Source organism: Monodon monoceros, unplaced genomic scaffold (genome assembly GCF_005190385.1).
Source record: "Monodon monoceros isolate NGI ecotype Baffin Bay Population unplaced genomic scaffold, NGI_Narwhal_1 Super_Scaffold_22, whole genome shotgun sequence".
Classification (NCBI taxonomy): domain Eukaryota; kingdom Metazoa; phylum Chordata; class Mammalia; order Artiodactyla; family Monodontidae; genus Monodon; species Monodon monoceros.
The window spans coordinates 21,148,527-21,161,824 of NW_021703779.1; the positions used below are offsets into that span (position 1 = coordinate 21,148,527).

At 37.5% G+C, this 13,298-nt stretch overlaps 1 protein-coding gene across 3 annotated transcripts in view; it reads left to right on the top strand.

The window, feature by feature from the left end:
- Nucleotides 1-9,078, top strand: part of ZFX (zinc finger protein X-linked) — a 56,122-nt gene extending 47,044 nt beyond the window's left edge. The window contains exons 4-8 of one of the 3 annotated variants that reach the window (XM_029240403.1): nucleotides 2,493-2,642; nucleotides 2,863-3,006; nucleotides 3,471-3,623; nucleotides 4,163-4,303; nucleotides 5,149-9,078. In XM_029240403.1, the coding sequence (XP_029096236.1) occupies nucleotides 2,493-2,642; nucleotides 2,863-3,006; nucleotides 3,471-3,623; nucleotides 4,163-4,303; nucleotides 5,149-6,332 (1,772 nt within the window). In that variant the 3' untranslated portion in view covers nucleotides 6,333-9,078. The remainder of the gene's footprint in view (nucleotides 1-2,492; nucleotides 2,643-2,862; nucleotides 3,007-3,470; nucleotides 3,624-4,162; nucleotides 4,304-5,148) is intronic. The other 2 variants (XM_029240405.1, XM_029240404.1) reach the window with 2 other exon arrangements.
- Nucleotides 9,079-13,298: the final 4,220 nt, after the last annotated feature.

The window sequence follows — 13,298 nt, forward strand, 5'->3', positions numbered from 1 at the left end:
TGGATTTTGGTCATCAGAGGCTTTATCTTATGAGTACCAACAAACTCAACATATGCAAAAACAGCTAGCCTGACTTTGTTCTTTGTAAACACAAGGACATTTGATTTTCCAGTACATGTTAGAATCAGTTTTGACAAACCTTGCCAAAAGAGGCCAAGCCTCATCAACAATATCAAACTATTCAGAGATGAGTTCTCTGAAGACGTACAGATTTATTCAGGACTCTCCTGCTAGTTTGATGAGATCTTCAGCCTTCTAATGCCATCTCAGTTTGAAGTTCCAAAGCCACCTTTAAGAAAATAACAGTGGCCTTGTCAGCTGGGTATGTCATAGAAATATTTAGCTTTGAAAAAGGGTAAGTACACATCAGGCCAGAAATAAGGACATAATGTCGATTCTTTCCCTGTACAAGTCATTTTTATAAAGCATAGTCAAGATACTTGAATTTAGGTAGTTATACTCAGTTCAGGGAACCTCTCTTGGTTCTTAAAAACCACAGAGAATTTAACCAGCTGGTGTCTTTGAACCTTCATATCGGTAAGCTTGTCCTGGATCAGCTCATTTTCTCTAGCTTCTCAAGCTCTTAACCCATCTGCCATTCTCTTACTGGTGACCAAGGCCCTTACCTCCTGTTTCATATCCACAGTTGAAGCCACCAGCCATGAATTCTTCCAACTTTGTGCATTACAGTCTTCCTTTCCCTTTTCTAAACACAACATAAGCTTCATTCTCATCCATGTTTAACTTCTCAGGTCTCAGAAGGATAGCGTATTTCTCCTCCTATTTAAGGAAAATTCCTTCATCTTTATGCCTTGTTTCATCTTCTCCCTGTTCTTCTGAGATCTTGATCCCAAAATTTCACCAGGTTCTCTGGCTTCAGCCTCTCACTTTTTATTGTATTTTCTCTCACAGACTGAGCATGCTCGAGTATTTTTAATCAATTAAACAGAAGAGTCCTTGATCCTGCAATGCATTCTAGTTTCTACCCTTTGTTCTCCAGTTTTAAATTGGACTTTTTGAAGAAATTCACACCTTCCATTGAATCCTCAACCCCTCTAATCTGACCCTATATAGCCTTCACTACACTGCTCTTCAGCAGGAACACCAGTGACTTCCAGGTTACTGTTGTCAGTGCAGACATTCCCCTTTGACTTGGGTGCATGCTGCATTATTGCCATGGGCCTTACTAGGATTCTTGGAAATTCTAACTCCCTAGCTTCCTTTATGACCTTCCACCAACCTGTCCAGCTTTCCCTTCTCAGGTTCCTTTGTGAACTCTTCTTCTTGTCCCTCCCTTAAACCATGACATTCCCTAGGATATCCTCAGCCCACTCTTTCCTCACACTGCAGGTTCTCATTGTGATCTCAAGGCTTAGTTAACATGGAACCGATGGCTCCCATATCTGTGGGTCAGCCTTCAGCTTTCAGATTTGAGTGTCGAGCAGCTGACTTCACATCTCAGTCATTCCTTGAACCATTGATTCATCAGTATTCTGAGTGTCTGCTATCACCAGACTCTGTCTTAAAAGACTGAATAATTAAAATACAGATTCTGCTCTATCAGTGGGAAAGACGGAGGCAACACACCCCTAGTGACAACACAGTGAATCGTATACTCTGCGAGAAACAAGCAAAAAGTCCTGTGATCACGGAGGGATAGGGACAGGTACTGGCTCTTAGAGCTTTTAGGGATGTTACCCTTGGACCTTAAGTTAATTAATTAAACATGCAGAAGAGAGATACTTTCTCTAATTTCCTTCCATTTCTTCCCCCAGTCATTCAGTCACCCATATCAGAAACCCCATGGTTATCCTTGGCTCCTTTTGTCATGTTCAGTTTTCAGTTGGGCACCAGGTTCTGCGATTTCAGTCCTAAGATACGACTCAAGTGTAGCCCTCTTCCCCATCCATACTACCTCTGTCCTAATTTTTGAGGCCTTGTCACCTGTTACCTGCATTATTGCAGTAGACTCAAAACTGATATCTCTGCTTTATGTTTTGATCCCTTTGAATCCACCTTTCTCAAGGCCAGCATGGTGTAGCAGAAATGGTGATCTGACCTTGTCACTGCTCTGCCTAAGAGTCTCCCACCACCTACAGCAGAAGTCCTCAAACTGCTGATCAGAATCCCTGGGGCAGGGTTCCTTTAAATCTGTCTATCAGGCCCCACCCCTGCTAATTCTGATTCTGTAGAACTGCTTGGTGAGGGCCTGTGTTTTTAAGTTCCCTGAGAGATTGTGACACCTGACAAGACTGAAAAACCTCCTGCCTACCAGGGTCAAGCATGAGCCCCTCTGCCTGGTTGTACAAAGTCCTCCGTGACCCGGCTTTAGTTTAGCAGTCAGCCACATTTCTCACCATGTGCTGTGTGTGTACTTGTTTAGGTAAAATCATCCAATTTTATGTGAATCAAGTTAGAGATTATATTTATAAAAAGGGCTTTTGAAAATGGTAACTTTTATTTAAATAAAATGTATTTTCCTGCCTTTTTAGTGGATGATGCTGGCAAAATAGAACACGATGGTTCCTCTGGGATGACCATGGATGCAGAGTCGGAAATCGATCCTTGTAAAGTGGATGGCACTTGCCCTGAAGTCATCAAGGTGTACATTTTTAAAGCTGACCCTGGAGAGGATGACTTAGGTAAGAGGAAACCTTCAGCATAGTATACCTCCTGATCAAACAGTTCAGCCTAATTATTTTTTGGTGGTTTAGACTGAGAATATTTGTAATCTTTTCTGAAGATAACATTTTAAGCAAGGGTTCCAATATAGCAGTAGAAAAGTATGTAAAATGTAGTAAGTGAAACAGGTGGAAATGAAGTCTTCACATAAATTCTTGGAGCCTTCATCTTGTCTGATAGGTGGCACTGTAGACATTGTGGAGAGTGAGCCTGAGAATGATCATGGAGTTGAACTACTTGATCAAAATAGCAGTATTCGTGTGCCAAGGGAAAAGATGGTTTATATGACTGTCAACGACTCTCAGCAAGAAGATGAAGATTTAAGTAAGTAGGTGGCCTTTTTGTGGGAGAGAATTTTATGTTCCTGTAGCTCTATTTTTTTTTCTTTTTAAAAAAAATATGGCCAGTATCGGAAGGAAACAAGTAGGATTATTGTAGAGATTATTATTCTGCTGTATTTCAAGGGAAACATCAATGACTTATTATGTGTGCTTAGAATGTTGCTTTAAAAACAAATTAAGGAACTATATTCAGTATCCTATAATAAACCATAATGGCAAAGAATATGGAAAATAAGATTATTTAAAAGCACATTATGGGAAAAGCCAAGAAATGTAAGATTCATTCAATAAATATTTATTGAGTGCTTACTACGTGAAAGCTATGTTCTAGGTATATAACATGTGAACCTTCTTTCTACTTGTCTATTAACTGAATTCAAGTGAAAATATCTTTTCCTGTGATCTCTGTAAACCTGGTCACACAAGTTTCTATAATTTTCTACTCAGATGTTGCAGAAATTGCAGACGAAGTTTATATGGAAGTGATTGTAGGAGAGGAGGATGCTGCTGCCGCAGCGGCAGCCGCTGCTGCACATGAACAGCAAATCGATGACAATGAAATCAAAACTTTCATGCCAATAGCATGGGCAGCAGCTTACGGTAAGTCGCGTTGCAGCTCTTGGGATTGAATTGGTTCTTGAACATGAATTCATGATTGAAAACGGTTTCTGTGGTCTTAGGTTTCAGAAATCTGAAATACCGGTACCCTGTAAGGGTTATTTGATTTGCATAAGAGTAGAGGAAGATTATAAAGTCTACTTTTTGTCTTTATTTTTAACAGGAATTTCCTTCATGTGTATATTACGTAGAAGGAAGTACTGCAAGAAGTACACAGGCTTTCAAGCTGAAACTTTTCATCTTGATTATATGTGGCCCATGACTTTACAATTTTGGGAGACAACAAGGGAGTCCATGGCCATGGGGCAAAATGCTGACATGTGTTTTTTAGATTTGGAAGCTAGGCATTTCCTATGGTCTTTCTATAATAAATGTGGTCATAAAACCCATTACCTAGAATGGGGAATTTCTGTCATTCATGAGTATCATGGCTAACTTTCGTTGTTATAGTTAATAAAGAGTCCCTAATTCTTTATAATTTATAATACTGTATAATTTTGTTTTTTAATGCGCATTGTTAGGTAATAATTCTGATGGAATTGAAAACCGGAATGGCACTGCAAGTGCCCTCTTGCACATAGATGAGTCTGCTGGGCTTGGCAGACTGGCTAAACAAAAACCAAAGAAAAGGAGAAGACCTGATTCCAGGCAGTACCAAACAGGTGAGGGCACATGAGTTCCACAGCGCAGCGTGCTTTGCGAGCTCTCAGATGAAACTCTAGTATGTATCCCCAAAGGTGTTGTGATGACATTTTAGCTGCTAGACCACATAGAGCTTTTGTGTATTGAATTTGAAAATATAATTTTAAGAATTCAGTGATATTCATGAATGATTTCCTTGGATAAAAAAAAGAAAAAAGGGGGAGCGGGTAAAACATGGATGAAAAAATTCAAAACTCAGGTGATTTTTATGTGGATATGAGAAGAAATCCCTCAAATATGTTGGAAGCATTAACTTTTTTTAAAAACCAAATATATTTAAAGAATCTGATTATGTCAGCATAAAGCAGGAATACTTTACAGAGCAGCAAGGCAAGTACTTCAGTTCTTGTGACATATTCTTGTCTATTCTTGTATGCTGATTTGCATATTAAAATTCTGTAGACATATTTAAATTGACATAAGTTATATTGTTAGAATAACCAAAGCAGAAACTGTGATTATGAAACTTTGTTTTTATCAATAATTTCCCACCAATTTCTCAGTTGATACAGCTGCAGTCACTAGTTGGTAGAAGTTACATATATTTTCATTTATTTTTTTTTAAACTGGAGGGATTGAGGTTGGTACAGTCATACTGAATGGAGTTTCCAGACCAGGTTCTCTTTTTGATGAGGCTGCTGTATCTCTTATGTTGAAAAATTGTAAAAGGAATGATGCTAAGTAGCAAATAGCCTAACATAGGAGTACTTGCCCAATAATGTTCAGAACACATGCTTTAAATTCTTGAAGAAACCAAAACACAACTTGGTTTGATCACTCATGCTCCTTTCTTTTCCTTCCTTAGCAATAATTATTGGCCCTGATGGACATCCCTTGACTGTCTATCCTTGCATGATTTGTGGGAAAAAGTTTAAGTCGAGAGGTTTTTTGAAAAGGCACATGAAAAACCATCCTGAACACCTTACCAAGAAGAAGTACCGCTGTACTGACTGTGATTACACTACCAACAAGAAGATAAGTTTACACAACCACCTGGAGAGCCACAAGCTGACCAGCAAGGCAGAGAAGGCCATCGAATGCGACGAATGTGGGAAGCATTTCTCTCACGCTGGGGCTTTGTTTACTCACAAAATGGTGCATAAGGAAAAAGGAGCCAACAAAATGCACAAGTGTAAATTCTGTGAATATGAGACAGCTGAACAAGGGTTGTTGAATCGCCACCTTTTGGCGGTCCACAGCAAGAACTTTCCTCATATATGTGTGGAGTGCGGTAAAGGTTTTCGTCACCCATCAGAGCTCAAAAAGCACATGCGAATCCATACTGGGGAGAAGCCGTACCAATGCCAGTACTGCGAATATAGGTCTGCAGACTCTTCTAACTTGAAAACGCATGTAAAAACTAAGCATAGTAAAGAGATGCCATTCAAGTGTGACATTTGTCTTCTGACTTTCTCAGATACCAAAGAGGTGCAGCAACATGCTCTTATCCACCAAGAAAGCAAAACACACCAGTGTTTGCATTGCGACCACAAGAGTTCGAACTCAAGCGATTTGAAACGACACATAATTTCAGTTCACACAAAGGACTACCCCCATAAGTGTGATATGTGTGATAAAGGCTTTCACAGGCCTTCAGAACTGAAGAAACATGTGGCTGCCCACAAGGGTAAAAAAATGCACCAGTGTAGACATTGTGACTTTAAGATTGCAGATCCATTCGTTCTAAGTCGCCATATTCTCTCAGTTCACACAAAAGATCTTCCGTTTAGGTGTAAGAGATGTAGAAAGGGATTCAGGCAACAGAATGAGCTTAAAAAGCATATGAAGACACACAGTGGTAGAAAAGTATATCAGTGTGAGTACTGTGAGTATAGCACTACAGATGCCTCAGGCTTTAAACGGCACGTTATCTCCATTCATACGAAAGACTATCCCCACCGTTGTGAGTACTGCAAGAAAGGGTTCCGAAGACCTTCAGAAAAGAACCAGCACATAATGCGACATCATAAAGAAGTTGGCCTGCCCTAACAATACTTCTACAGACTTTTGTAGAGATGTTGGCCTTGAAGCAGAAAATTCATTTTAAAGCCACAGTCGTTCACATACAATACTGTATATTGATTTATGCTGTGTACAAATAGAATTATTGCTTCTAGTTGACTTTTTTTTTTTACCATTTGTTCAATAGTGTGTTCTGAATTCTATTCAGTTTGTTTAATAAATGGGGAAAAGCAGCAGCAAGCAAGTTGCAGCAACAAGCAAGTTGCAGCAACAAGCAAGTTGCAGCAACAAGCTTTTAATAAAGTAATCCCTGATTCTATACTGAGTTTTTCTATCTTAGAAGTTTTATATTTATTTAAATATTTACCTTGCTTACCTTGATGGTACTTTTCTAAGACCATTTAACTTAAGGTAATTTTAGATTGGTAACTCTGAAAGTACTCATGTTGACTTATTTGTTTTTCCCATAAATTTCTCACAATAAAATTGTCAGAGACATCTACTAATATAAATGGGAGATTTTATGGTCAGGTCTAATTATCCTAACATGGGAGTCATTTACTCATCTTGTTTTAATATTTTCAGACCACATGACAATGAAAGTTTCCATTTGAGCTTTTGTGTCCCTGGCATCGCTGAGTAAAGAGCAGTGGCTGGGTTTGTGTTTACCTTTCGTTTTGTTCAGACAGAATATACTTTTGGGGGTGCTTTCTTTGGAGTATTTACATCTTTTGTCAGCATAGCAAACTTTTAGAAAACTTTATTGAAAAATTTTGCTTGATCCTGTTGTATTTTGTCTTTGCTGCTTTGTGTTGGAATGGTTGTGTGCTACAGATGAGACTTACTGAGGACTGCATTTGGAATCTCCTAGAGGTAATTCGTGGCTTGTAGGATCTTTTGCAACTTTATATATGTAAATGTACCCTGACTTATGTATATGCACATATATATAACATGTATCTGTGTGTATTGCTTATTTTACATATTTATACACACAGCCCCAAGTAGTAGTTGTTGAAAATCTATAATGAAAAGTATTAAATTTACAATAACATGAAAGATGCAGGGATGCATGAGAGAGCATTTTGTAAATCATGCTCTTTGGAGAGACTACTCAGGTGAAGAATTAGAAGGAAAATAAGGACACTAGTATTTTTAAAGAGTAAAGGTATTTTCTTTTAAATATCTTTGGTAACTGAAAAATAGAAGTTAAGATGTTTCTAGATAGAATGTTTTCATATAACTTCAGCTCCATGCCTTTATATTTTTCAGAAAAGCTAATGAGAATCCAGGCATAACTCCCTCAGTTCTCTCTGAGAAGCCCATGAAGGGATTCTGTGTCCCCAAGTGAGGGGACTAAGGAAGCAGTTGCTCCATGTACCACAGAATGGGTGCTAATTACGACTTACACTGGGCAAGTTCAGCCTGCTCTGTTACTTCTTCGTTACAGCTGGCAACCTTTCAAAAACTTAACACTCAAGCTGGCTTTGATTAGAAGATAAAGGTGTGTGTTTTAAGTGCATGAGGAAAATCTGAGGCCTTATTTGGAACGTCACCAAGTCTTTCACAGTTTCGTTTTTCTTTGAAAGTTAACACTTTTTAACAGAGAGTTCTGAATCAGAGTCATAAATTCATAAAGTGAACTTGGTTAGTTAGAATTTGGTTATGTTAAGATGAATCTTGGAGAACTGAAAACAGGTTTTGGGATCCCTTAAATTGGCTATCGGCACATGAGTATCTGGTACATCATGGGAGATTTTGGAGTTTTCTCCCCACTTGTTAGCTGCCTTGCCAGTTCATCATGGTGTTCCATCCCCTTTGTGCTATTAGGTTTTTAGCTTTCATCTTTCTCTTTGTTGTTGATATTTGTATGCAAGAGTTATATTTATAGGGTTAGAAATCTAATATTTGGTATCTGGCAAGCCTCTGAAGTGCTAGGTTGATTTAGTCCAGTTCTAAATCAAGTGCTTTAGGCTGGTATAACTCCATCCTGAATGCCAGTCAAAGCCAAGGCATAGGGAATGCCTGTGCCCTCTTGGCCCCCGTAATGTGCTTTTTTTTTTTTTTAGAGTAACTTAACCATCGTGTGATTCATTGCCCTGCAGTACTATTGAAAGCTCTGTCTGTTTTTTTGTGAGAACCTTTAAAATCTCCCTTAATTTTTATTTTTCCCAGAAATAATGTAAAAGAAAACACTTAAACGAAAGTGGAAGTTTATTGATTTTAAAACATCCGTAAAAATTAATACAGAAAATATCAATTGGTCATGTATATTTTTTTAAATAAACTGAAAGATAAAGAACACAACAATTTACACACTTTATATTTCTCTTACATGGTCTGGAATCATACACAGTTCTTTTCTTTTTAAAGCACAATATTGAAACCTTTAAAAGGTATTTAAGGGTTTGGTCAAGTGAATATGGTAAGGTGTATTTGTCTGTATAAAGAGAAAAAAACAGTAGTCATTGTCATGAACTGACATTAGTTACAACCTAGTTTTAATTCTTAAAACAATTTTGATTAGCAAAGCTAAAAAAAAATGGTTGTTTCAGTTAAATGTTTTAAAGAGGTACAGATTTTTACAAGGACATAATATAAGTTATTGTTCTGTAGAAATATCCTTAAATATTGTATGTCCCTCCCTCTGTACACTTTGTAAAAAAGGTAAAATACATAAAAAGAAAATCATATAGGGATGTGTGACATTATTGTAATTGTGTACTTGAGAATAACGTGCAAAAATAAAAATCAGAATATTTTCCTGTTAATGTTTAGTCTATTTGATACCAGTACTAAGTTAATGCTTTTTCTTAAGAAAAAAAAATGTACAGTTTTTGTAAACCTAATAAACATCAAAAGCAGTGGATTATTTTCATTTCCCCATTTCTTAATTCCTTATATGCAGCAGTGGAATGCGAAATGCTTGATCGCTTTGAATTTTGTGACTTGGATTTAAATACTAATAATATTTCAGTGCTGCGAATTTGCAAGTAACATTTCAGAGAAGTTAAGAGGTGATTGGTGAGTCCTTTGATGAGCATGTCCTTGAAATTCATTTTTTCTTTTATCTTCATAAAGGATTTGTTTTATTAGCATCTCTAATTCCCCTGAGATAAATTTTCCCATGCATAAAGTGGTTTTTGAGAGCACTTATTTCAGCATCAGTCCACAGCCCAGCCCCACAGCAGAAGCCCTGCCCTAGAGTTACCCCTTTGTGCCCAGTTTGGAGGGCTTTAGTAGACGCTAACATACTAGAGAATGATCACTGTTGTAATAAAAATCGGAAGTTAGGTAAAAGTTATCAGGACTCAGAAGAAAATAAGGAAATAGATTTGAGCCATCTTTGATTTTTAAAGATGAGATCCTGCAGCTATTTAACTGTTGGAACAAGTGTTTCCCTAATGGTTGAAACACTAATCAAAATTTGAGGTAAACGATCAAGAAAACATGGTGAATGTCACTGTCCAGAGCCATAAAGAAGGCAAAACCACACCATGCTGAAAAACTTAATTGTAGTAAAACACCTGACAGATAACATCTTGCTGGTCTGTGATGCCAGCCAGTCAGATAGTGTACTGCTCAGTACTCTGGGAATCTCAGTATTAACAAGTTCCTTTATTTCTCACAAATTCTAGGATTCATGGAAGGAAAAGCTTGACCAGTTGAAATCTTGAAAGGGTGATAGTTCAGGGCAGTGGTTTTCAAAGCCTGGCAGCAGCGGCAGCATTATAATCACCTGGACTTTGTTAAAGATGCAAATTCTCAGCCCCACCTCAGACTCACTGAATCAGAAACTGGGTGTGGGACCCAGTGATCTGTGTCTTTACACCTCCTCCAAGTGACTCTGATGCATGCTCAAGTTTGGGAAGCGCTGTTTTAGAGCACTTGAGGAACTTAAAAAATTACTGGTGCATTCATTTTGTGTAGTAGACAAGACACACATACACACACACACACACCCAAACCCCAGAAGGAAGCAGTGATGGTGAAATGGGACTCAGTTTATACCTTCACTTTCATATCACTTTAGTCCTTTTGAAATGTGAGCCTGTCAGCCAATACATATATCTTTTAGTACACATGTAAATAGCCTGTATGTATTTCATAAATCTTGTATGACCTCCCCAAAGTTACATTCCCCAAAGGTAAATAGAATTCGGAGGAAGATTCACCAAGTAAAAAAGAAGGACTGAAAAGTGTGTGTTGAATTGGCCCAACATTACTTAAGTAATTCATATCTGAAAAACTATTTTGCCACATTCTGCAGCTGTTTAGATAAGGTCAAAATTAAGTTTGCCCTTTTGGATTTTGTTTTATCTTTTGTGTATGTATTGTTTGCCTTTTTCATAAAACAATTCTTGGATTTGTTATATATTGTTCCTGTTATTTTTGACATCTTTGCTATTGTAAATAAATTCCTATTTTGTTTTAAGTTACCCTAGTGGAGTGTTGGCTATAGACAAGGCATACACACACACACACACATACATGGACATGAGGCTTAAATCACACAGTTAATAAATCCCCAACACGGTATAAGCTGGAAGTGATGTGACCACTTCAGTAGTTCAGCACTTCTAGCACCAATGAAAGTATCACTGTTGCACGTAGATATAGCATCTGCACCTGCTCGGACTTTAAAATCATTTTAATGGCCCCTGAGATGGAAATTCTTAGTCAACCAAGTTTGAAGTCAAAGTAAAAAATCAAGAATTATTTTCCTTTACTTGGTTTTTCCTATTCTCTTGGTCTCTTGTGTTACTTGTGTTGCTGATATTGGTGAACACAAGGGATTTGGCGTTGTAGTGACGTGCTGGTGTTGTAAAGCGACTAGGATAGTTGGCTACAGAAAACCTGCATAGGACTTTTAGATGGTGTTTATTCATTCATGATGTGAACTACCACAGAAATATCTAAACACATTGATGAAAACGGAATAATTAACTAGACGTATATTATTTTACTTTTCAAGAGAGGCCAATTTCTGCTTTTCCTTCTTGCTTGTGTTTGGCTTTAAATGCAGAGCCCATTTCCTTTTGCCTGAACTTTGAAATAAGGGGAGGTATTCCAAAGCCATCTGATGGGGTTTGGAAGGTTCTAATCACATCCGTCCTCCTCTCTGGTTTCTAACCACATTGAAAATAGACATAAGAAGAAACCACCCACTGGGTGTGTGACTTCATATAGTAAAGCTGGATTGAGAGACCCAGAGGCCGAATTTCCCTAGGAGGGAAATGGATTTCCAGTCTAGGCCCTGACTGATGCGGCCAGTCACAAAGGTGTGGGGCCCACCTTACCCTCTGTGAACTATAGAGAGACTGCTTGGTCTCCTACCAGAGAAGTGGAGCAAACGGGATCGAAGGGTTGCAGCATCCTCCCCAGCCCTCCCGGGGGAGGCAGAGGAGAGGTCCCTTATGCCATTCTCATAAAAAAAAAAAAAAAAAAGGGTTAGTCCGATTCTGGGTTACCCTCTGGCATTGGCCCACTAGCAGAGGTCTTTACCTTTGGCCTTGCATATTCGTGTCTGTTTTCCTCCTCTCGAGGTGGTGGTTGTGACAGACTTTCAAAGGTGTAGTTCCTGTTTCTCCCAGGGTAGTATGCTTCAGTTTTTCTTCAGAAAAAGCAACTTCTAAAGGGCAAATTTATTTAACTATACAAAGATGGAAATCGTGCAAGTTATTTTTATTGCATATTTTCATAACAAAATTTGGAAAAATGATGATCCGCGATGCCACTTTGCTTTATTAAGGGGCTTGTTCATCTCTGTTCTCTCCCAATCTTAGTCCATACACATAAATCTTCTATGTGTCTTGTAACCACAGCATTGATTCTATTCTATGTTCAGCAATTTTCAAACATCAAGTGTTTCTGAAACTGTTGTTTGACTTAAAATTTTTTTTAATTCACATTCTTTTTGGAGAGAATATGGAAAGTTCAGGATGATACAGAGAACAAAGTAAAATGCCTTCCCCTCTTATCCCATTACCCAGAACATTATTATCCTTTAAAAAATATCTTGACTGAGTTTTATTAGATTTTTCAGTTGTAAAATACGTTATTGTAACATGCTGTAAATATAAAATAAGTATAAAGACAACTTAATGATCTATCTCATCCCTACACTTCCTTCAAGCTGACTTCCTTGAGGTAATCATAGTTAACAGACTGTATGCCTTCCCTTCATGCTCATACAAAACTGTACAAAGATAGATACATAAAGAGAGCAAGACGACGTTTGGAGGAATGTAAATTTTTTTGACAAAAATGAGATTATGCATCTTTGCAAGTCACTTAATATATCCTATCCATCCCTTTGGGAAAGTAGACCAAGCTCTATCTCATTCTCTTTAATAGGTGAAAAACTTGGCCAGAGATTGTACCCATCATAATATAGTCAACCTAGATACTGTTAGAGAAGAGAGAAATCTATTGATCTTTATATACTTTTCATGGACCCAGCTACTTTACCACGTAATCTTCCCAATTCTAATTCGCTTTAGTAGTCTTTTGAATTTCTGTGTGTGCAGTCATATTGCAAAAAGATGTCAATTATTTCCATTTTCTATTTTAGGTTAGCTAGAACTTCTAAAACAATGCTGAATAGTATATATTATAGCAGGCATTTCTGTTACTCCTGCTTTTTTTTTTCCCTTTTTAAAATTTTTTAATTAAGGTAATTGATATATTACATTGTATTAGTTTTAACTCCTGCTTTTAATGGCAATATTTCAGCACTTAACCGCTTAGTATAATGTTGGTTTTGGAAAAGTAGTGTTTACCAAGGTTAGTTTCCTTCCACTATTATTTTACTTAGAGATTTTATTAGGAATGACTAATTAATGTTATCAAATGTCTTTTAGCGACCTATTGATATAATTACTTGATTTTGTTGATGTAATGAAGTATACTGAATTACATGGATGGGTTTTCTAAAGTTAAACCATATTTGCATTTCCAGGATAAAATCATGCTACTTAGGTAATTTTTATT